The sequence below is a fragment of the Halyomorpha halys genome, unplaced genomic scaffold (assembly GCF_000696795.3).
Source record: "Halyomorpha halys isolate HHAL.00 unplaced genomic scaffold, Hhal_1.1 Scaffold952.1, whole genome shotgun sequence".
NCBI lineage: Eukaryota > Metazoa > Arthropoda > Insecta > Hemiptera > Pentatomidae > Halyomorpha > Halyomorpha halys.
This window is the reverse complement of record NW_027109235.1, coordinates 224,000-250,833: the sequence shown is the minus strand read 5'-3', so window position 1 is coordinate 250,833 and position 26,834 is coordinate 224,000. Positions and strand designations below refer to the sequence as shown.

General features: G+C 30.7%; 1 protein-coding gene across 3 annotated transcripts in view; it reads left to right on the top strand.

The window, feature by feature from the left end:
• The window catches only part of LOC106687370 (amyloid-beta A4 precursor protein-binding family A member 3), a gene marked incomplete at its 5' end in the record, with an annotated part of 137,931 nt that overhangs the window by 35,799 nt on the left and 75,298 nt on the right, over nt 1-26,834 (top strand). For all 3 annotated transcript variants that reach the window (XM_067047441.1, XM_067047443.1, XM_067047442.1), the window contains 1 exon segment: nt 987-1,129. In XM_067047441.1, coding sequence (XP_066903542.1) covers nt 987-1,129 — 143 coding nt within the window.

The following is a 26,834-nucleotide window of genomic DNA, read 5'->3' as shown; positions in this document are numbered from 1 at the left end:
TATATATATATATATCAAGATATTTTCTTTTCTTTTACTACACACTTTTATTTTTTATAACAACAAACCAGCAACAGTTTTTTTTTTATTTTGTCTATATTTTAATTCCATTAAATTTGTATACCAATTTGGAAGGTTTTATTCTCTATTTTTTTTCTTTATTATTTTTGTGTTTATAATCTTTTCAGGTCCTCCGTTTTATTTTTTTTTATTATATCAACGAACCAGCGAACAATTTTTGTATGGGGAAGAGGTACGTTGTTTTCATTTAAGAAAAGCTCCTCGCCCCAACACTAATATAATAATTAATTTATAGCAGCATGTTTATCGCTGGTTATTTTAACAAGCGTGGAGTGGTCAGATTAGAAGATAATTAGATATTCTCTCAGAAAATTAGATATTTGAGATTATATATAATAATAATACTTACCTTGCTAGAAATGTAGAGGAGTTACAGAGGACAGTCTTATGTAGATATAGAATTGGAAATTTTGTTTATAGGATGTATTAGGGCTTTTCTCCTAGTGGAAATACTAATACATTTATTTTATATTTATTTTTTCAAAACATAAGTTAGTTGAGGAAGAACATATATAAAATCGACCAACTTTTTTGAAATGTATTTTAATTACTGAACTAGTATTAATAGCTATTCATAATTTACTCCAAGGTATGAATATTCAATGTTATTATAACAGATTTAAATTTAATTGGAATTGAAATGATGTATTATTTTAGTTTCTTCTAAGTTCAATCAAAACTAATAACTTATTTTTCTTAACTTTATTCCTGAATTTTTAACTATTGACTATTGATTTTTTAATCTTAATTATGTAATTATTTATTTGTATGTACAATAATATCATTATGCTTTATTAAATGCTATTCCACTTGTTTGGATTCTTGATGGTAATTATATTTTATATTGTTTTAATTTCATTTAATTATTTGTTTATGTTACTAAAATTCAATTAACATACCTGCAGTGATGATACATGAACCTGCAGTCCTGATTGAAGGCGTGCTGTTTCGTGCTCGGTATTTAGGATCAACACAACTTGTTTGTGAAGGTCAACCTACTAAAAGTACTAGAATGATGCAAGCAGAAGAAGCAGTTTCAAGGATAAAGGTAAAATTTTGTGTGTTAAGGAATATAATTTTTTTGGAGCCGGTTTCCCCTTTGCAGTCTACTGTTTGGATTGTATTTTTGTTTTGGGCGTATAATGGTGTTTCCAAGTTTCATTTACAGTAATTAATCAGCGCCAAAACTCGGATTTATTGTGCCAAAAGAGCATTGGCAATGTTTATTCAAACACATTTTTGGTCTAACGTGAGCAAACATGGCACCCAACATGCAGACAGCTTTCTCACATCTAAATGTTGATTTAATATGTAACAAACATGTTATTTTGACATAATCATAACCTCTGCTATCTCTCTCTTTAATTCGGCGGTTGTTTAGCACCATTTGGTGAACTTTAGCAATGTTTTCATCAGTAGTTGCAGCTTTTGGATGTCCCAAACGTTCATCGTCTTCCAAGCTCTTACAGCCACGTTTAAATTTAGCTTCCCAAAATTTCTCTGTGGTAAATGATCGTGCAGAGTCTCCATACACAGAATCCAACTCATCTTTGAATTACGTAGGCGTATTGCCTTTCACAAAAACACTGACATCAACTCACTCAAATGACTGTTATATAAACACTGTGCGTATAAAACGGCAGGACCTTTGGTGGGCAACTGTCAACAGGTGAACAACGAAATTCACTTCCTTTTACTTACGAGTGCTGTAATCTTCATATTGCGATCGGGAACGTTTCAGACCACCCTCATATGTGTATTTTTGCATTGTAATATAGTTTTGTTTACACAGTTGTATTTATAATATTGTAACTACATAATTATTTTCTTTCTGCATAAGGAAGTTTTTTTTTTTTGTTCTTTTTATTTTTACTAGTTTTTCCTCAGTTTTATCAAAATTTCTAAAAGTGATTAATACATACCCATAAAAATTAAATATCCTTTTAGATGTATTTACTTTTTTTTTCATGATATGTTTCTTTTATTTTTTTTTAATATAACTTTTTTCTCATAATATTTATTGAAGATTGACAATGTTTCTTTTTATTATACAGAAAGTAAATATGCTATACAGATTATTATATGAAAATGGCTTGAAAATTGTCCATTGTACTAGATTAATTATACCATATTAGTAGGTCCCAGGACGATCTTCTTTGTAGATGTCTTGGAGTATTATTAACAGGTTTTCAAGTTTGTAATCAAAGGAGACTAGCTCAGGTTTATGTGCTACTTATGGGATATTAAGATCTTAATGGATGATGTTATTTTGGAAATGATAAAGAGCTTAATGAAGGATGTTGGGTTCATAGTATTAAATTCAGAAGGAATGGTTTCATGGATCCTAAAAGGTTGACTCTATATATCCTAATAGGCTTGATACCACTTATGTATATAAGCTTTCTGTAATATAGTTTGCAGCATTTTTTAAGTAAAGTTGAAGTGCTCGGAATCTATGACCTATTTCTTGTTTCAATCTTTTGAGGAATCCATGTCGTCTGGGAGCCAATACAGATTAATGTAGCTTGTTTAACACAAAGTTTTATTTAATTCAATCAATTGTATATCATTGAAGATGAGCTATAAAATATATCTCTGCCCCTTAAAGCCCCAGAATAGGAAGTGACCGCCAATTGAATTATTTGCAAAATTGAATTATTTTCAAACAAAAATGCTGGCTATTGTCCATTAAAAAATAATTCAATTTTCACTCAGATAAGGTACAGTAAATGTTATTTAATAATTGGTATTGAATTATTTTAGATACACACCACCAGAAGTTCATTGTATTCTAGAAAAACCTAAAATTTGAAGATCATTGATTGACCCATGTATAATATGTAAAAGGGATTCTCACATTGGCAAAGATTTGTACCAAAATGATATCTTCAATATTTTTGGCAGAGTCAGGAGAAATTTAGTGGACCATTAACAAGTTTTCTAAAATGTTAGAAAATATTTACCCTGTAAAACTTTTGTAGAAGAGACTACCGTGGGAAGGTGCTGACAATATTTTGTGTGAAAATTCTTCATTCTGTCAAAAGTTTTTACCATGTGCACTACATTGTGTGAACCACCTATAAAAAAAAGTGGGCAGGGCTCATTTCATGAAGTAGATTACAATGACCAAGGATCGGTTGATTCTTCAACCAATTCCTTACTCACACATTTTTCTTCTTATTATTAAAAGTATCCATTAATACTGTATACAATGCAACTATGATACTGGCAACCTCCTGGTCAAGTGACCAGTGTGAAGCGTTCATGACCATTCAATATTTTTCCCCCAAAAAAATATAGTTCAATATTTTTGCACCAAAAATCACTCAATATTTTTACATAAAAAAATTGAGCTATTTTTTTGTTTGATATCTTTGCTCAATATTTTTGCACAAAGTTTTGAGAGATATTTGTGCACCAAATTTTGAGATATTATTGCACTCAATTTGTAGAGATATTTTTGCACAAAAGTTTTAGAGATATTTTTGCACAAAATTTTGAGAGATATTTTTGCCAGTGTGAGGGTCCCTCTATACATAAAAACCTCACTTATGTATCTCAAACTTGAGCATTGACTAAGTCACAGGACAGAGAAAAATGGAGAGCACACCTTGCTTCAGTCATGGATCATGATACCATTTATGTATGTGTGTTCTGCTTTATAAAAGTTACAAATGAATGAAAAATGAGCAATGAATAAACAGTTTAGATTTTTATATAAAAGGAAGATAGTTCGGGTTTGGTAAAAGAAAAAACTCAAACAGTAATTAAACTATTTAATGTTAGCCAATGTTTTGCCCCTTTTTGCAGGGCTTCGTCAGGGCTAAAAAAGATAAAAACAACTAAAATAAAATGACAAAGCAAGAGAACAGATAACATGAAATAAAATTTAAGTAAAGTATGGCTAAATATGTAGGAGGAGAAGATGGTTTTTATATATACATAAAAATTAATATAAAAAATTTATAATAATAAATAAAATATTTTTTTTTTATTCATTGGTTGTCATCTTGCTCTTTGTTCCTAGCCCTGATGAAGGCTAGAAACTCTGCAAAAGGCTCTTACAAACTGATAAATATTATTGACAGTTCCCAATTCTAATTCCAAATAGTGTGGTTGCGGCTTTAGCGCACTTGCTCAGCTTCCACTGGCTCACTACCAGTGATGCAGCAAGAGGGATGCGCTGGGATCTTTTGAGCTCCCACATGTGGGGGATAGAATGGGCTCAGGGATCCTCAGGTCGATTGTGTAAATATTGTATATAAGAGTGTAAATATGACTAGAGATTGTATTATTTTTTTTTTTCATACACATAGTTTGATTTTGTTCATATTGTTTATCCTTCTGTTTGTATATATTTTAAGAGAGATTTTATTTATTTTTATGTGCTTTTTTTTAATTTATTTATTTATTTTTATTCTTATTTTATTCACCGCATGGGATTCCTCTTTTAGAGCGGTGATTTCAAGCCAATCAACATGTTCTTATTTTATTTTATTATGAATGATCACATTCATCACTATTACCTATTGCCCACAACTGTGTGGCATATTGTAATATCTATCAATAAATAAAAAGTAAATTAAAAAATTCCAAATAGTATTAATCCTTATGTTGTCAATAGTTTATATATAGTTAGGGATAAAAGGCCATATTAGTATCTAATCCATCTCCTAAACAAAGCTGAAATTATTGACCTGGGCAGCATAGCCTGCATAAATTTTTTTTTTTAAATTGATGTGGTTGTAAATTTGTATTAAAGATTTCCTTGAGGATGGCAGAATTGGCTGAAACATTGGACTTATAAAGAAATATACATTGTTTTGAGACTTAAATTGGATAAAATTTATTTTATTTAAACTATAATAACCAGTCTCAAGAAAGTGAAGAGATTATAAATAATTCTTATTGTTATTACTATTGTCATATTTTTATATCTCTTACTTGTATTTCGCGTATTTGAAATAAAACCGTTAATGGTCATCTCCCCTCCACTCTGTCTGTTAACTTATATTAACCTTGAATTGTACTCACTGAGATCTCATAGCTAGGCGCTACATGAACAGAGGTTTTAGGTGGCGTGCTAAGAATTTTTGGGGGTAACTAGACCTGAACCTGTGTAAATCTGGTTCTAAATTATTTGAGACATGAAAATTGGAAACCTGTTTAGCCGTTCGCTAAAAAAAAGTTACATATTCCAAAATGAACAGAATAAACATATATTTTTCAATATTTTGAGCTAAAAGTGTTCCAAACATTCTTGGAATATCATTGTGTAATTGAGAAATAAAACCTTTTAATTGGTTAAGTGTTTGGCTCAGAGTATTGTTATTTGACTGAATACATTTGATACAATCATTTTCAGGATCTAGAGCTCAATTTGTTTCAAAATATTCATGCTATCTAGTTGAATAATTTGAGCCATCAAAAATAAAAATTGGCTTAGCCGTTTGCTCAATGGTCGTGTAAATACCCCAGGACAACGTAATGGCTAAACTTAAAATGTTTGAACTGTCACTAATCCATGGAGATTCTCTTGGTCTAGTTCTGCTCAGCATAGTTCTAATAAATTACATCATTAAAAAGAGTAGGACTAATAACACAAGTGATGGTATATGCAGACATGTTATCATTTCAGGTAGAATTCCACAAAGTATCAAAGAAATATTTTTGAGGCTTGAGATAAAAGGAAGAAGAATGGATCTCTAGATTAACAAGAATAAGACAAAGATCTTGAAAGAAGATGCTAGTTCACCTGCAGAGGCACTACATAATTGGAAGCTACAGATTCAAATGTGTTATGGGTAAAACTTTGCGAGCATTCAAAAAATTCTCGCAACTGCCATAATACAACTTACTTACCATTCTATAAATGAAGAATTTTCCTTAGTCTACAACGCAAGCAACAGTTCCCCTTTCAACAATGCTCCTTAAATTAAGTTAAATCCTTGAGGGAAGAGTATTGCCTTGTCCAGTCCCTTCAGAACCCCAAACAGTTCCCATCAGCTCAAGACCTGATTCTTTGCCACACTCCCAGCTTTTACAAAATCTTATCTCGCTAGTCTCCAAGCAGAATACTCCACCAAATGTACTCAAGGCCATTACATAGGAAACATTGCACACCCAATTTCCGGAGAAAGAATGGCTGCATATAGACACTGATGAATCAGCCATTGAAGCAAGAGGAAACAGAGGAGCAGGTGTGTACTCGGCGTTGAGAAGTGTAGCCCCACCTGTTGGTTGTCTTGTCAGCAACTTTGATGGATAAATTCATACTATACGTCTGGCTCCGGTGATGCTAATAGCTAAAAATATTGCAAGGGTCATTATTTTTAGTGACTCACATGCTGCCATAGTCAGACTATGCAATAACAGGCCAACAAATTCTAATGGAGTATTGGAGGGAAGATGGCTATTGGAAGAGCTTATCATATGGGGCTCTGCAATGGATACCTTTACATGTTGGAGTCTGGGTAAATGAACGGGCCGACACTTAAGCCAAAGAAGGATCCCAGATGCCCAGGCTAGTTTTGCTGCTGCTAAAAGCCTCATCAATGGGTCCTTGAGTACTAAGCTGCAACAACTCTATCAGGATTCTGCAGAAGGAAAGCAGTGGGCTGTTCTCATCACTTCAAGTGATAGCATACCACTTCACCTTCCCTATCACGTATCGGTTGGCACTTTTAGAGCTTTAGCTGTTCACAATTACTTGGGTGCACATCTTCATAGAATTGGAGTAAGAGATAACCCTCGGTGCAGGTTTTGCTTTGAGGTAGACATGACATCCAACCGCCTATATGACTGGCCTCACCTTGATGACATAAGGAGGGGTGGGTTTCAGTGACGATGAGACTGTTTCAAAGTTTGCGACGCTTTATTGGGCTGCCTGAACCCTTATGGAGGAGGAGTCATGACCTTGCGTGCGTAGGGAAAAAAAAAATCTTTCCCACTTTATTTGTAACTTTAATTTTAAATAATTTTTATTTTGTACATATATTTACTTAGTAGATTTTCATATGTATTTTATTTTGTTTTTGTTTCCTCTTTCTTGATTTTAATATTAATTATTCTCATATAGCCTTTATCTTATAATACTCAAACTATACATTTTCTTTCAACATTATTTATGTTTATATATTGTCGGTTATTTTCTAATCATTCTGTAATTCCTTTTATTCATTAGAGTTGTTATCTTGTTTTTTGCCCTGATGAAGGCCTGAAATTCTAGTCAAAATGTTGGCACTAATAAATAAGTTTTTGTTTATTTGTTTTCTTCACTGACCGCACCCCAGAGTTAGTAAAAATTTAGCTATAACTAACAACTAAAAACTAAAGCTAAATTAGCTGTAGTTGCATTGCAAACTAAAAACTATCCAGTTAGTTGTTAGCTGTTGGCTCATAGCTAACTCATAGAACTAAATTAGCTATGATTCGAAATTAGTAACTAACGTTTAGTTATGAAGCATTAGGCTATAGCTAAAACTGATATTTACTTAGTTCTATCTGTTGTTTCAACTGAAAAACTAAAAAATAATATTATAATACAAAAATCCAAGTACATGATTTATTTTAACTTTTCTAATATCTGACATATAGCCATGTTAATGTTTTTTAAGGTCAATCTTTTAATTTCAGAGGTGCTGAGAATGAAAAAAATATTCGATACTACGATAACGAGGTCGCGTATCGATTTATTTTAATTTTTCAGATTTCTAACATATTAGGATCCCTTTTTATGTTTTCGGAAGTGCTGAAAATATAAATAATATCGATTTTGTGAGCTCGCGCTTGCGAATTGATTTATTTTAACTTTTCGGATTTCAAGCATATTTGGGGTCCTCTTTATGTTTTCAGAGGTGCTGAATATAAAAATGAAATCGATTTTATGATCTCTCACTTGCGAACCGATTTTTTTTAACTTTTCGGATTTTTAACACATTGGGGTCCTTATATATGTTTTTGGGAGTGCTGAAAATGAAAATAAAATCTATTTTATGATTACGTGCTTGCGAATTGATTTAACTTGTTGGATTTCTGTAATATAGTGGTCCTGAAAGTTACTATAGTTTTTTTTATTTTCTACACATCAAAACAAATGTAAAGATACACACATATGTTAAAAATTCAAAAAGTTAAAATAATTCGCTTCACAAGCGTGAGATCTCAAAATTGATTTTATTTTCATTTTCAGCACTCCCAAAAACATATAAAGGACCCCAATGTGTTAGAAATCCGAAAAGTTTAAAAAAATCGGTTCGCAAGTGAGAGATCATAAAATCGATTTCATTTTCATATTCAGCACCTCTGAAAACATAGAGAGGACCCCAAATATGCTTGAAATCCGAAAAGTTAAAATAAATTAATTCGCAAGCGCTTGATCATAAAATCGATTTCACTTTCTTTTTTAACACCCTTGAAAACATATAAAGAGACCCCAATATGTTAGAAATCCAAAATAATAGAATAAATTGATATGCAGATGTGGGATCATAAAATTGATTTTTTTTTCATTTTTAGAAACCCCTGAAATGTTATGCAGGGGCCTGAATATATTAAGGAAACCACTAATAGGGTTAAAGAATTAGTTCCCCTAGAAAACTGGAGCTAATTTAACTATTGACGGTTAGCTACCGCTAAATCTTACAACTAAATTTGTTGCTAGTTTTAGCGGTAGCTAAAAGTAGTAGCTAAATTAGTTCTATTTTTTAGGGGAACTAATTCTGACAACTATTTAGCTATTAGTTTGTCGTTAGTTAACTAAGTATTAGCTAACTAATACCCAACTCTGCCGCACCCCCGACCATCTCCTCTTTTATAATGAATTAAAATTATGTTATTGACCACAATTTAACACAGAACATGTGGGGCTGGTAATCATACTGTTAATTACCAGTCGCAATTGATAAATTCCATTGATAACAACTGACCCATTAAATCAATAATAATTAATAATATATACCACATTCTCCCTCCTCTAATTCTCAAAATATGAAGAATAACAAAACTGCAAAACACACTTAACATAATTATGTATATATTATTATTATTGTGAGGCCAACTGACACTAGCCAATGTCATTGTCATTTTCCAATTACACTTATTGGCCATAATTTTGATATATTTGATAATATTGACCAATTTATTATGATAATAAACTCCCTCATTCTGAATACTCATATACAATTAGTAATATTACAGAAACTACTATCAAAATATTTCCAATGGAGAAGGTATTTTTCCTCATATAAAGTTTAATAATTTTATTTCCACTCAAGAAGGTCTATAAAGGTCCACTCATGAAAATGTATAAAAAATAATGAAGCTATTTGCGCAATTAAAACTAAATCAGATAAATTATTTAAAAAGAAAAAAAATGATTTACTGTACATTTCTTCAAGAACATTCGTAAATTAAAAAAAATTAAGAGGATCGAACTTGAAAATTCCATTGGATTAAATGGAATTTTTAAAAAAGGAAAGGTATTATTTAGGACACCTTGTCACAAATACAGAGTTAAACCTAATCCAAATAAGGTCATTACAATAAAAAAATATCCATTAATGAAAACTACCAAACAAATTAATGCATTTCTATGATTACTTGGATACTACTGCCATTTTATTTCAAATTTCGCAAACTTAACAAAATCTCTTACCCTCTGTTTAAAGAAAAGAGCAATGAGTAATGCTGTGGTTAGAAATTATTCAGAAAGTTTTGAAACATATAAAAATATTTTAGTTAATAATCATTCTCTTCAATATCCTGATTTCAACAAAACCTTTTACTTAACTACAATTTATCAAATGCGATTTTGGGAGCTGTCCTATCTTAAACTCATAACAGATGAGATCAACCGATAGCATACAAAAGCTGGTCCAATTTTCGATCTGTAAAGAGTATTTTGTGTTTTTTGAATATAGAATTTAATAAAATTTAGTTTTAAATCCACCAATTGAATAAAAAGGAAAATAAGATGCAAAAATATGAGTTAACAATACTTTTTTAAAAATGTAGCATTATAGGGACTTACAGAACCATTCACTGAAAATAATGAGATATTCTGTGAAATTATTGCATTTATACATTGATTGTAAAGAGAAAAATATGTTTTTGTTTACAAGCGGAAGGAATATGGGATGAGGTGGTTACCAGGTGGTATGATACGGCAACTCATGTACAAAAGCTGGGAAGAAAAAAAGGGAGTTATTTTCACCCCAATTTTTTATTACTTTAATGAAAACTATGTATTACTAGTTAAAATTGTTGAGTCTGCCAAGAATATATAGAGTGAATAAAAAATCCCGGTTGTTTCAAAAGATTAAAAAAAAATTTTTTTCATTCGAGCTCTTCATCTTTAAAACTACCAACAACACTAGAAAACCTTAGAGAACATTATTTAATGTAGAGTAAATTTGCTAAACTATTTGAGTTAATAGAGAGAGCTCTTTACATTCAATAGTTCTCGAGATGTATCTTTTTAAAAAGTAACATTTCATAGCTATGTACTGAAAGATTTGTAGTAAATGAATTTATTTTGAAATATTTGTATCTCAAAACCATTTGATGTCTATTAACACTCAAATTAAAGCTAGTTTAATGCACTATTAGTAGATTCTGACGTTTATCTTTGTAGGAGTAGTAGTTTTCATGATATTTCCTAAAATAAATTAATTTATAGTTGTTCAGACAATAAGTTTGATTTATGAAAAATATATCTCAGGAACCATCCGATGTACAGCCAGCACTCAAATTAAAGTTAGTTAAATTTACTATAAAAGAGTTTATTACGTTAATCTTTGTAGGAGTAGTAGTGTTTATGGTATTTAACAAAATAAATCTACAAAATGTTAATTTCTATTTGTTTGGATAAAATGTTTGTTTATTGAAAAAATATATCTCTGAAACTATAAGATGTACATATGTTTGTTAGCACTCATGATGAAAGTAATTTAAATTAATATAAATTAGTTTATGACACCAATCTTTGTAGTTAATATAAATTTTGCGCATGAAAATTTGTCCGAACAACTATAAACCAATTTATTTTAGCAATAATATCATTTAGCATAGCAAATATCATGAAAATTACTCCTCCTAAAAAGGTAAACGCCATAAGCTAATTATAATTATAATTATAGTTCATTAAACTAGATGTAATTTGAGTACTATTGAGTCGAATGGTTTTTGAGATATAGATTTCTCAAATAAATTCACTTACTACTGATCTTTCAGTACATTTTTTCATGAAATGTTTCTTTTAAAAAGCTATATCTCGAATATATTTAACATAAATAGCTCTATTAGTGCTCATATTTTAGAAAATTTACTATACTTTAAATGATGTTCTCTTAGGTTTTCTATTGTTAATGGTAGTTTTAAAGGTATAGAGCTCTGAATGAAGAATTAATTTTTTTTAATATATACTGAAGAAAATATAGTTAGGGTAGTTAATACAATATAAGATATAATAACAATGATTGTAAAGAAAGTAAATAAATAATAAGTTAACGTAAATAAAGAATATTTAAAAAAATATTTTTTTCGTATTTATTTATTAATTTTTTTTTTGTTTGTTGTGTTATATGCTATATTGTATTACCTACCCTAACTATATTTTCTTCAGTATATACTCTTATTATTAGTAACAATATGCATCATTCTAACTTTACTTAGTTATTCCTAAATTAGAAAATTATTATAGTTATTATTATCATATTTCTGTATCTTCCTCTTATTATTTTTCATTTTTCGTCATATTTTTATGACTATTTCCTGTATACGCGACATATTTGAAATAGAAATATAACCGTTAAACGGCTGGCCACCTCCCCTCCACTCCACGCTTCCAATTTATTGTCAATGTCTGTTTAACCTATCGCTTCAAACAGGTAGGTGGTCTTGATTTGTTCTTTGCTCATTTATTATTATTTAATATCATTATCATTATTATTTATATTTATTCTTTCACAATGTTTGTATAATTTTTACTTTCTTCTTCATTTTTTTTTGTTTTATATACGTTTCCTGTACTTTTTTAACTGTATATTTATGAATTTTTAAAAATTTTTATTCTTATCATTGTTCATTCAAGTTTATTTTATATTTATACTATTTTATGTCTTCCTTCCTTTTATTTATATGTAATTTTCTTATCACTTAATTTTTACATAATATTTATCCTACCTTAATTTACCTCATTGTCTTGTATTATTGTAATGTTCTTAGTTGTTTTTTTGTATCTTTTTAGCCCTGATCAGGGCTTCATCAGTGGGGCGAAACGTTGGACATTTAATAGTTATAAACTATTTGTTCTTTTTTTGACCGCAACCCTGACCATCTTCTTATATTTAAGTGGAGAAGTTTGTCAGGGGGTGCAGTCAGCCAAGAACAACATAAACAAACAAAACAATATTTATTTATTTTATGCCAACATTTCGACCTGAGTTTCAGGTCTTCATCAGGGGTAATGGCGTAGAAGGTAGGCCTAAAACTCGGTTTTTATAAAAAAAATTTTTTTTTAAAGATTTTGAAACAGCCGCCATTTTTTATTCCCCCTATCTATACTTGGCAGACTCATCAATTTTGACTAGTAATTATACCTAGTTTTCATCAAAGTAATCAAAAATTGGGATGAGATAACTGCCTTTTTTTCTTCCTGGCTCTTGTACTATAGTGACAGCATAAAGATTTTAGCTAAATCGAAATAACACCAACGGAGATAAAAACTAAACATATTTTTATTTTGTATTGCCTTGGAGTTTGATTAGTTCAGAACATTTCCACAGGTAGCTTGGATTCACTGTTAACCATTTTTGCTTGCTTTGTCTGAGTTTTAAGAATTTTTCTGTAAAACTAAGTTTGCCGATGTAAAAAAAAAAAAAAATGAATGAAAAATGTTAAGAATGAAGAATATTTTGATAAAATACCAACTTCCAATTTTTTCTCTGAATATGAGAAAAATAACTAGGAGTTTTACCAATATTCCACTCTGGTATTATTGAAAAAAATAAAAAATATCAAAAATTCATGAAAATTCTTAGATCAAGTAGATAAACGTTGGATTTCTCGGAGAAATAACGTCAAGAGTAGTGGGGATAAGCCTGCTCTGGTCCTGGACCTAGGAATCACAAGTCATGTGGCTTTAATTGTTATATCATATTTTTCTCTTTACAATCATCCTATGCTACAGAAAATGAAACTGTTTGCGCAGGCTTGTTTTATTTGCTTGTGGCCAAGTGCCTGTAAGCTCACTTTTTTAGATTTACGAATAATAACAAAGATAAATTTTTTAAATGCCAAAATAATTTTTAAAAAAATTAATGAACCAAGTAAATTTTATGGGGCTCTTGATAAATCCGTTTACAGATGAGAAATTTATTATTCCGTCTATAAATGAGTAGAAAAGTAAATTTGCCCCGAAAAGTGCTGCCAACTAAATACTTTCAACCTTATCTTTTTGGCAGAAATTTATTATTTACATAGTAATTTAATTTGAAATAAAACATGAAAAGGGTCATGAAAACAAAGTTGCTGATGCCCTATCCCAAGTGTAAATAAATTTAACAGAATCCAAAGATCCTAAAGTGATTATTAATGATTTAATTGAATAGTTTTATTGTGAAAATGAAACCTTAGAAAATGAATTGCTCATTGTAAATTTAAATGAAACTGAAATTTTAGAACATTTAGCAGAACTATCAGAATCCAATTCTGTTCACTCAAATGTATTAGGGAATATTGTCATTGAAATACAAATTGCAAACTTTCTGGTTAATTTAGGAAAAAACAAATTATTTGATATAAATTCCACAAAACCTAAAACAGAAAAACTTTTTAACAACTCAAAAATAAGAATTACCGCTCATATTTCTGAGGAAAATTTCGAATGAAATTAATCAAAGAATTCATAGAACTTCAAATAAAATATAACTTGTACTGTTAATAAAAATTTTATTCTCAGTTTTATGAAGTAATTATAAACTTTTTCAAATATTTGGAAATAAATTTTGTATAAAATACAAGTAGACTCACTAATGTCACAAGGCATAAAGAAAGAGTGAAAAATTTGATTGAAAAAATTAATTGTCAGAACCAAATAGCAAAAGATAATATTTCTTAAGAATATCTAGCAAGTAAGCTTTCTTGACAAGAGATGAATACGTTCCATCCTTAACTTGCAGATATAATGTAAGTTAGATTTATCTAGTGTTAATTTTAATTTAAAATTTTAGTGTATAAGATCCTCAATTAAAATAATTAAGATATGTTTTTTATAAATAAAAAATAATTAATTATACGTGGCAGTACCAGGGAATATGATATTTGTCAGCGTCAAAAGGTGGCTATTATGACCAATTATAGAAAAATTGTTTATAATTTATGTATTTGTATCCCACACCATCTATTGTAAAGAATGAAATTATAACAATAATATCTAGTTTCAAATATCTCTTAAATATTAATAACGCATTCAAAACATTAAACTCGTCAAGAGAAACTGCCATACAGTGGATATACCTTATCATAATGTTCATTGTATTCAACACATTTTACAGAAATATTTAAGCTCTGGTTGCCTATACACTTGTCTAGGCTATGTTAGAGAACCACATTTTAGTAGTCGCGGAAACATACTATCTTCTCATAGCTTTTTACAACCTAGACTACCTTCATGTTCAACAAGATAAAGAAACAATAAATTGTCATATGCAAGGAATCTATCTAATTAAAAGACACTTGAATGCTATTTTGTACCATATTAAAACTATTTTCTCTTCCTCGAAAACATGTTCTGTAATGCTATTTAATGAACAAACATTCAAAATTCAAACTCCTCAGCTCTTAAATACAACTCAAGAAATCAAAAACTTAAACTTTCATGAATTAAAAACATCACAGGCTGGAAGATTACTGATTGACCGTGTATATTATTAAGAAATGGAATATGGTCCGGGTGTGGTAAAAAAAAAAAAAACTCAAATAGTGACAACTATTTTAATGAGCCAATCAATGTTTTGCCCCACGTTGCAGGGCTTCATCAGGGCTAAAAAAGATACAAACACTTAACATAAGTAAAAAGGTAAATGGAAAATTACAAGAGTATACAATGAAATGTAAAAATAAAAAGTATATAAATAATAAATGAAAACGGAAATAGTAAGAAATATAAAAGAAAGTACAAACTAAGAGATTAAAAGGGAGATAAGAATAAAATCAAGAAAAAAGGAAGAAAATGAACTAGACAGAATTCATTCCTGTTTTGACAGAAGTCAAAGTCAGAGTGAACTGTTTGTATTAGGAGGAGTGGGGATGGTAGTAAAGTACGTCACATTTGAAAATAATTTTAAAGTAAACAGTGTAGAAAAAAAAGAAATTTTTAAAATGAGGTAAACAATAAATGATAATATCATGATAATATACATAATAAAAGGAGAGAAGAAATATATAACAAAAAAAAAATTAAGTGTAGATGGATAGAAAACAAAGAAAAAATAAAGTAAAAAAAAAAATGGAATACAATACTTATAAATGATATTAAAGACAATATACTAAATGAATAGGGATACAGAGGTTTGTAAATTATATGATAGAAAAATTAATGTAGGTATACTTAAGCTGGTAACATATGAATATAAATTAAAAATAAGATACATAAACATAAAAGAAAAGGGAAGGATAATAGCTAGAAAATATATTTAAATTAAGTTTGGGGTGAGAATTTAGAAAATAAAACCAGAATAAAAGACATGAAAGGAAAGTGGGCTACTGAAATACAGAAGAGAGAAAAGAAACATTATGAGGGCTTTATAAGAGGTTCAAAATGTAGGAGATGCAGTCTTTTTCATCTTTATGATAGGCGGAATTCTCCGTTAAATTTATGCGAATGGACTCTGAGATGAGACAACTTCTTGAGAAGCTAAAAATGTTGAAAAGCCAAATAATTATCAAAATAAACGTTCTGTATCAACTTTGTGATTAATGGGTTCAGGATCAAGACTGATATAAATGGGGTTGATTAGTAATATTTTTTAATGGTTTATGGTTGTGGCTAAGATGGAAAGGTCATAAAAATCAAAAGAATAGTTGAGGTATATGCCATGTCCTGAATTTTGAAACTATACATTATGGGAAGAGATGGTCTTTTTATGTCCCCATATAATGGTCATGTAAACTATTTCTGTACAGTCCTACTGTCCATATCTGTCACATAGAGAATCCATTCATCGATCTTAATCTTGGAACTGTGATATTACGGTATCTAGAGAGGTTTCATAGTATATATATATTTCATGAAATTGAGGTAAAATATATTTGAGATAGATGTCTATGGTCAGTATACTGAAAAATCCCTTCACATTGAACTATTTATCAAAGGATCTTTTATATTATCAGCCAGTTATGGAAATTTAATTTTATTTAAGAACTTAAAATTAAACAGTTTAGATAAAATATAAAATATTGAAAAAAAATATTGTCCTGGGGAGAAAAAAAACAACATTAAAATAGGAATGTATATATTTTTTTTTATATTTGTTATTAATACTCTTGTTTTAGATTATTTTAAGTTATGCCTCCATACTTACTCAGTTCAAATGGTCTTTTATTTAAAAATATTAACTTACGGATGGTAAGTAATCTTCCAGTATGAGTTTATTAGGCATCCATTATCAAGTCATCCTATTTATAAGAACCATGTCATGTCCTGCTATGTCATTCATGTTTTTCTTCTGTTTTTTTAATAGATATCCGCCAGTGAAAACTGTTATTTCCTTTTCTGATTTGTGGCTGTTAAAATTAGTAGCTTATAATGATAGAATGAACAGACACATTAGTTATATCTTTCATTTTCAATAAGAATTGAATGATGTTTGATTGCCTGCTAAAGTATTTCTCCTTTATTCACCTGTGTTGCTCACTCTTTGACATAATCATGGGTATGAGGTATTCATATATTTTTAGTCAACCTAAAAAATTTATATTAAATTCATTAAAGTTTAGAACTTATTTATTATTGGATCTCAATAACTTATACAAACAGATCCTGTCAGTATTTTTACAAATAACAATAATGCCTCATACTTACAAACTTAAGCTGATTCTAATTGTTAAGTATTTATTATTGGGTGCACTAACCCACACTATTGGTTAAATGGAATGCATGCATCATTTTTGTTCACTATATATCAATATTGCTATCATTATTGATTATTTTTTAATAAATTATTTGTTATCTATAATTTTTATTTAAAGCTGAAGCAACTTCCAATATATAATAATTTATTTAAATTAGAATTTTTCAATTCTTTATTGTTTATTTCTTTATGAATCCTTGACATAAATTTAAAAAATAGAAGGTAGTTGGTACCATTTGAATATCTACACATCCTGTTTAATTTTCATATTAGTCTGGTTTTAATTCATAACTAAATTAACTTTTTAATCAGTTTAAGAAGTTTATTTTAGATTAAATCTCAATTAGATTAGTATTGTTAATTACTTTTAGTTTTTGAATTTTGTTTTCTTTCTCTCTTACGTATGTTAAATAGAAATATATTCACTGAATAATGAAATTTATTACTAAATAATTCAAAAACACTATCCAAAATTATAGTCTCAAAACATTTATTTCATTCACACGTCCAACGTTTCGGCCGAAACGTTGGACGTGTGAATGAAATAAATGTTTTGAGACTATAATTTTGGATAGTGTTTTTGAATTATTTAGTAAACAATTGCCAGTCTCAAGAAAGAAATTTAAAGATTATAAATGAAATTTATAATTAAACAAAAATAATGGTCATTATTGAGTTAGACATCATGAATTTGTTTCTGCTCCTTGAAAAATTTTTTTAATAATTCTCGACCAGATTGATAGAAATAGGTAGAAACCAGCAGTATATATGCATAATTAAATGTTTATAGTATAATTATGCTCCTAATAAGTGATATTTTTCTCATAAATTGTACAGTTCTATAAGGTTAATAGAGGCTGTACACATCATTTAAAATTTTGAATATGTATTACAACTTGAAAATAATGTCAAATTCTAGATGCAGATTGTGAGTTTAATGCATATTTCCAAAAGTTTGGTGGTTATTGGTGCCTTTAAGTCTATTTTTTTCTAATTTATTTTATATTTAGTATAGTTATTATTCAGTTGATTAGATTGCTCATGTAATCTGTTATGTATTTATTTTTTTGTCCAGGTTTAAAGATTAATTTTCATTTATTATTAAAATAATTTTAAGTACTTATCTGGAAAAATAATTACTTATTTATCCTGCATGATCATATTTAATTTTAACAGTAATTTGAGAGAGATTTTATTATAGTTGAATTTTCTAGCTGGTAATTTAAGTATTATTTTCTGTTTCTATAAAAACATATTGATCTGTTAAGAAAATGTTTATATTATAAATTTTTGCTCTGCTCTTGGTTAAGGTTTCTTAAAAAATAACTAATGCATTACCTGATCCTGAGCCAAAGCAGAGCCTGCTCTATTTTATTGAGCATTGAACTGGAGGAATCGTCTCAGAATATGGTCTAATGGAACGAACATCTTATGTCGTAGTTAGTTTGGTGGTTGGGTTTAGGTGTCACATCATGCTGGTTGTCATCTGGCAAAAGGGAGTGATACTGACGACACCTTGACTTCTGACCTCGAAGTTGATGATCTGGGCCCAGGATCACTGTTCAGGCTACGGTTTCTCGGCTCAGTCACCATAGAAGAAGAAGAAGAAGGGACTTCTCACCGCAAACTTAAGAAGGCCATGGTTGAGGAAGCAGTTCTCAAAATTAAGGTTGATAGACCAATGAGTGTTCTGAACCTATCATCTTTTGAACTATTTGAAACTGGACATCCTCTCAAATATCTTTGGATATATTTGTTTTATTTCAAATTATATGTTTAAAATAAAAATAACATGTTCATTTTTAAGATTAAATTTTGCTTATTAACCTCTGAGGGTATGTATTAACCATAGTTGGTTATTTCAATAGAATTTTTTTATTCTGTTGAAATTAATGAAAAAAGATACATTAAAAAGTAAAAAAAAAAATAAATTTTATGAAATAATGACCGGATTATTAAAACAATTTAATAAGGTGCATGTGCACTATTGTTTTGATGGACATCCAGATTAAAAAAAAAACTTCCTTTTTAATAAATATTTTATTTTCCTATTTTTTTTTCTGTATTTATTGAGTTTATTTTTTAAATGTTCAGAAAATTTACATTAATAGTTGTGCGTTTTTTTTTTTATTGCTGCCTAGGCTTTGGTGAGTATAAACAGCATTTATTATTTATTTATATTAGTTTAAGAAAATTTTCAATATATTGCTATTATTTTTATTACTCCTTAATTTTCTATTTATTTCCGGATGTGTACAGCTGATACTTGGTGCCTATTGATTTTGGAATTTTTCTTGAATCCTTCACTAGTTGTCTCTATAAATAGTTACACTATTTTTATTTCTTATTCTTAAATTAATTTGTGGAATTATTGAAATCCACATATATGTCATTAAGGTGATCATTCATTGTACTCATAAGTAATGGAAAAAATGATAAGGATCTAACAAGTAAAACTCTCGCACCTCAAGTACTCTAACACCTTTACAAGCCTTTGCTTTGCTTCTTTATAAGTCTTCTGAAACTGATTGAGAAGTTCAAGTTACTCGATTAAGAAATATGCTCTCAGAAAGTGCAATTCAAAGCCTTAAAAACTCCAACCAAGTTAGTACCACAATCACAATGGAAGTCTTTGACCAAATCAGGATGAGAGATAAAGCAACCAAAAAGGCTGGAGTACTCAAATCAGTAACCAAGTGAAAAAAAAAATGAATAAACCTGTGAAAAAGTGAAAGGGTTTTCACGGGAAACTGGGCAAAATACTTTTGAAAGGGTGAAAAAGCTTTATCTTCACTAATACAGGTCCAATTTAAAGGATTTTGCCCCCGTTTTTAAAAATTTTATTTGCCTTTCAAATGCCTGTACGACAATGCCATTTCTTTGTTGTTGTTTTTTATTCAGGGGGCTCTAAAAAAGATGAATCCATTGAAAACAGCATATTAAAAATTTTACCCAATTACAATAATCCCCTTACTTATAATAAGGAAGTTATAGGAAGATAGTCATATGAAAACTTATGATTGAATACAGAACAATTATTGTTGAATTTTTTATAACCTAAATAAATTTTTATTGATTTCTAGCCCCCTTAAATTCCAGTTCAGACTTTCACTGTCTTTGCAGAATCTACAGCAGTTATTAGGGTGGCATATCTTAGCCTCTTATTGGCTCAAGATCAGATTATGAGGTGGTGGCTTGGTGGCCATCCGAGACACTGCTTATTCTAGATTCGATAGTGTCTGTTCTCAATAAATTTACTCCTTTAAGGGCATAGCCTTAGTAACAAAGCAAATGAAAACAACATTTGATTTTAGGCGCTTTACACAAGGTAGAGGATCAAACAAACAATGATCCAGCAAAATCACTACCTGTACAAGAAAATGTAGGAGTAGGAACAACTTTGTCCTCAGGTAAATCATCCATAAAAGGAGGTTTATTTTGAGGATTGATTCCGCAGCAAGAAATACACTCAAAAAGAGTGGAGCGCAAAGATTAGCAAAAATAAATTATCGAAAAAGAAGAAGCATAAGCAGTTGGAGCAAATGAGAGCAAGCATTGAAATGTTTATTATTGTAATAATTGATAATCAATGTAATATGGTGCCTTTTGGGTAGCAAAACAGGATATTTCGCACTTTTAAAAGGTCAGAATTGGCTAGGCAACCATCAACTCTAACCGACCCTTCTTGATCAATAAACGGACGGAGAACAGCAAACTGCTTTGACAAATCTTTGTATTTAACGAATTTTGTATTGGGCAGCTTAAATTTAAGAAATACTTTAGAACTTAGACAAATTCCTGGCAACTATTTTGAATAAATCTTAAGATCCAAGTCCACGCACGAGAGGGCAGTTTTCAGGAAGAAAATTCTTCAAAGAAATTTGTATCCTTAAAGGTCCAATGACAGCTAAGCTTTTCAGATTTAACATTTTTAAGCTCATCAATAAAGTCTGGCTCATAAGATTCATTACTGGGAGATTCTATGGGCCAAGATTCCTAAGACTTTTAAAGCCAATCAAGCCCCTTAAACCAAAGCTGGTGAGACATAAATTCTAAAGTCAAGTCACATCGGCAGGATTGTAGGATGAACATGGACTCAGGCTTTGTGAGTCCCTGTATGTGAGAAATGCAATTGGCAACATATATTTTTAAAAAATGTGGACAGCTATTAATCCAAGCCAAAACCACTGTGGCTTCTGAAAAACAAAGGCATTCAGAGATTATTATCTCCTTAAAAAGAAGTCCTGGTGTGTAATGGAAATTTTGAGGCTCCACACAGCTCTAACTTAGGCAATGTTAACACCTTAATGGGAGCAACATGAGTTTTAGAAAATATTAGCGATATATGATGACTATCATCAGGTACTTCAGTACATAAGTAAAGGACAGAGGCTTACCTTCTTTCAAATCTGTCATAGAAATCAACCAAGTGAAGAAGTCCCTGCTGAGGATAGAAGGGTTGACCAATTTCAAAGCTACTAATTTCAGAAATTTGTTTGATAAAAATTTCTCATGTTTCCAGTAGTACAGGAGGCCAAGGAACATCCCAAGAATGTTTACACAACTAAATATTGCGCATACAAATTTTTGACCAATGAGAGAAATCCATCCATATAGATCGTTAATCTGAGTGGGCTAACAACACTGATTTCTTGGAATGTTTGCTCAAGCCAAAACCTTCAGTTTTAAATTTTAGAAAAAAATTGTCAATAATGAGATCCCAAGATATGCCTAAAATCCTGAGCAAAGAGATGAGAGGAAACCTTTTGAGTGCTAGGCAAATCTGCCAGAAGAGCAGGATTGTTACTTGACCATTTTTGAATTTAATACCTCCCAGAGACATAAGACTTTGAAGGTCTAATTTAAGTGATAAGGTATCTTCCAAAGTATAGCATCCTGATAGGTGGTCATCTATATATGTGTTATGAAATTCAGCTTCAGGAGCTAAGGATATTTATAATCTTCATCCTTCGTTAACTGTTGAAGATTGCAAATGGCCTGAAAGGCAGATGGCCCTATCCAAAAGTCACAGTAGTAAGCTTATATAGGTGCAAAGGCTGGTCAGGGCTATCTTGCCAGTAAATGAGATGAAAGTTGTGGTGTGGAGGATAAAGATTTATCTTGCGATACATTTGTCTTACATCAGCAGAAAAAAACATATGGAAAATCTGAAAACCAATGTGCAAATCAGTGATGGAATTTTGAAGTATAGAACCAGACAGAATAATGTAATTTAATGAAAGCCCACTTTAAAATTTAAGGGTTTTTGAATTAAACCAAATGGACAGCATAAAAATATTCATGAATGTATTCTTTTCAGAGAATTATATTCAGCAAAAAATAAAGGATTTTTTATAAATTGTTTTCCCAAAGCAAGAAAACAATGCCGAGCAATGTTAGCTGACTCCCCCTGCACAGTAATACATCCATATTAAAGGAACATCAAATTCAAAATCAGAGAGTGACTGTTGCAAAACAGATTCCTTGACTTGAGGAGCAATGGGCATACTAGGCAATGGATTAGCAATTTATTTAATAGGAAATGCACCAATCAACTTTAAAGACTCTTCTTCCAGCGATGAAATTAAAGAATAAAACTTTGAGATTGCAGAAAGTGAGATATTGTTATGAATTAGAGTTTGAAATTTGGAATAAAATGTGTTGTTGTCTGTTATGCCATTAAACCGATCTATGTGTAATTTTGGCAATGCGAAATGGAATGTATTTTTAACAGCACTATTCAGAACAGAATTATTATTGACAGTGGTATTTTCTCTGGTATCTGTGGAACCCAAATGACACAGCACCAAACTAAATTATAAACCCTGGGTATTGAAATCTTTAAACTCATATTGTACCTCTTAAATGACAGATTTTTTCTTCCAGAGAAGAAAAAAGCCCTGGCTCCTGCTTCTAACAACTTAAGCCCCTCTTTTAACACAAAAATTTCGGTGGAAGATATTCCAGGTTCAGCTCTTTTTCGAAGAGATGAGAAATCATTTTTCATAGAAGTTATTTGTGCCTCAACATGGACATCCATAGTGAATTATAACATAAAAGGGAGCACAGTATGATGAGAAAAGAAACCTAAGGCCACAGAGGAAGAAAAAGCAATGGGTGACAGGTTACTACTGAAGCTACAGGTTACAACCAATGGAAACAAGATTAATCCTCCATAGGGCAAGATCAAGTTTATATTTGACTGTCTCAAACCCTTGATGAAAAAAAAATTAAAAAAGCAAATGATAAAGAAAGTTAAAAAGATCGATATAATATGAAGCGAGAACAATCATAAATGAGTGATATAATAAGTGATCTTGAAAATTGAACTTTCATGATTTGAAAGATTTTATTTAAATTAAAATGCCTCACCTCATTTGGTGCATAGCTTGCATGGTGCATAGGCTGGGGCGGCATTGCAGTTGCGGCGTCTTCGGGGTCTTCTGGTGTCCGTGGCAAGGGGGAGCATCAGAAAATGAGACCCCCGACCCCAACTTTATATAAATTCAAAAAATAACTGAAAAAATTCGGATTACTTAAATCCGACACCTATCATGGGCAAAATCTTTGAGAAACTCATCTTAAAACGCCTGTACTCTATCCTTGATTCCAACCACGTAATCCCAGATCACCAGTTTAGATTCCGAACATCCCACTCCACTATCCAGCTATGTCATCGTCTGTATTGGAGTGTGGAATGTACTGCTTGGGAGTCTTACTTGATGTAGAACAGGCTTTTGCTCGAGTCTTGCACCCGGTTTAATGAAAGCCCACTTTAAAATTAAAGGGTTTTTGAATTAAACCAAATGGCCAGCATGCAAATATTCATAAATGTATTCTTTATATTCAGCAAAAAATAAAGGATTTTTTATAAATTGTTTTCCCAAAGCAAGAAAACAACGCCGAGCAATGTTAGCTGACTCCCCCTGCTCAGTAATACATCTACATTAAAGGAATATCAAATTCAAAATCAGAGAGTGACTGTTGCAAAACAGATTCCTTGACTTGAGGAGCAATGGGGATACTAGGCAATGGATTAGCAATTTGTTTAATAGGAAATGCACCAATCAACTTTAGACCTATCATGGGCAAAATCCTTGAGAAACTCATCTTAAAACGCCAATACTCTATCCTTGATTCCAACCACATAATCCCAGATCACCAGTTTAAATTCCGAACATCCCACTACATCTGGACAAACAACTAACTTGAAATTCTAATACAAGACTGAAAAGAAAGGGAACCAACAAGCAGTTCTGGAGTATTAAAATAAATTCCAATAAATCCCACCAAATCACATTTACCCTTCGACGTAAACCCATGACCTCTTCCCCTACAATATCCTTTAATAATACCCCACTTAATCCTGTCGAACAGATCCGTTACTTAGGACTACATCTCGACAAACGACTGACATGGAATCCTCATACTAGACTAAAAAGACAAGAAACTGCTCGTAGATTCCGACTATTACAACATTTACTTGACAAACGGTCTAAACTTTCAACTAATTAAAAAAGACTCATCTATATGTCAATAATAAGACCTATCTAGACATATGGAGTTGAGCTTTGGGGCTCCACTAAACCTTCGAATTCCTCTCGTATCCAATCCTTACAATCCAAAATCCTTAATGCTCCTTACTTGTCACAAATAAAATCATCCATAAAGACCTTAATGTTACTTATGTAACCAATCTAGCCCGAACCAGATATAAATTCTTCCATTATAAACTCCCTAACCACTCGAGCCCATTAGTTTCTACCCTTGCTTCCTCTTTCATTCCTGACAATCCTCGGAGGCCTCTGAAAAGAAGATGGACTCGAGGCCTTATTTAGGAAAAATGTTTTTAGAGTGCTACCAATGGGTAGTTTCTCTACATGTCTGTATTGTGTTATTGTATAAATAACATCTAATTTACTTATTTTTTATATTTTAAAGTGATCGGAGGCTTGAGAAAGACAGACTCCAGCCTCTTGTGGGAAAAAGTTAAACTTAATATATAAAAAGAGAAAATAACGAGGGGAAAGGTGGGAAATTTGATTTAAATCCCTAACAAATTTCTTCTTTCCATCCATATAAGTAGCCAGTGCTTGATTTTAGAACGTTAGTGTAAAAAAATTGATTACAAAATAAAAAAAACAAATGGAAGTTATTTGAGAATAATATTGGTGCAAAGCAACTCCAGTCAAAGTAAAATGTCTAGTTTAAGAAACTTTACCTTTGAAGGTTCTGTGAAGCTTCTAAAACTACGCATTTAATCTTAAGGGGGGGATTCAACATGGTTAGAACCAATGTTATTCTCGAATAACTTCCATTTTTTAAATTTATTTTGAAATCAATTTTTTTACACTAACCTTAATGGTTCAACACATTTAATCTTAATGGGGGGTTTCAACATGATTAGAACCAACATTAACCTCAAAAACCACAATTTTTTTTTATTTTGTAATCAATTTGTTTTTACATAACCATTCTAAAAAAAGGGCCATCCATAGCTCAGGGTCTTTAGGCGCAGGTCTTACCAATCTGAGATCTGTGGGCGGTGCCAGTTCTAATCCAGCCTGGGGTGTTGATTTTTTCATTGAATGGAGGTTCCAAAAAATGAAAAACTTGAACTCCTATCATGGTTAGAATAGGTTGGTCACCAGTAGATAACCACCCTTTATGTCAGAAATAACCAGGAAGGGGGTCATAATAAAAAAAAAAAGAAATTCTAAAATAATGCCTTAGATACTTATAAGGATGGAAAGAAGAAACTCTTCTCTTTCTAATGTGTTCAAGAACTTCAAAATTGGATAAATTGAAGACAAGATGCCGAGCTTCCAACTGAGCCATAATTTTGTGGCTTAAAAAAAAAATTGTGAACTCTCTCGGAACTGAAAAAAAAACATTTTTTTGGTTTTGATGATATTTTAAACATAAAGGTGTTATGGCTACCTGAATCAATATCTACCACCATTTTAAGTGTGAAAAAAAACTATAAGGCTAGTTTACTTAATGATTAAAACTTTTTTTTTCAAATTTATTTGTTAAAAAGCAATTATTTTTCTAATGTTCATATTTTTACTTTAATCTACTCTAGAAAAGAAATGTTTTGGTGAAAGAACCATGTTGATATAATTTGCCCAACTCGATATATAAAGTAAAGCAGATTCAGGGTATTTTACTTTTTTATCTGCTCCCAGGACCCATGGGATGAAATGGTTGGGTATGTGATTTTTTCAATGTAGGATAATTTTTTTTTTTTAATAATTTATTTATTGTTATTTACAACTGTATACACATATATACAACTAGTAAATTTGCTGTAGGTGACATAGTGACATGATAAAAACATGTGGAGAATTTACCCACTGATAGAACTCCAATAACATTTCTAGAGGAGAAGATCTCGTGGTCATTTTCTTTTCAGATGCCTAGGAGGATTATTAGGTAATGAAAGAGAAGCCAGGCTAGAAACAAGTGGATTTGGGTAGTTGAGAAGTTTATTATGGAAGGAACGGTATCTGGTTCTGCCCAAATCGGCAACATATGGAACATTGAGGTCCTGATGGATGACTTGATTTGTGACAAAGTAAGGAGCATTAAGGATTTTACGAAGGATTTTGGACTGTAAGG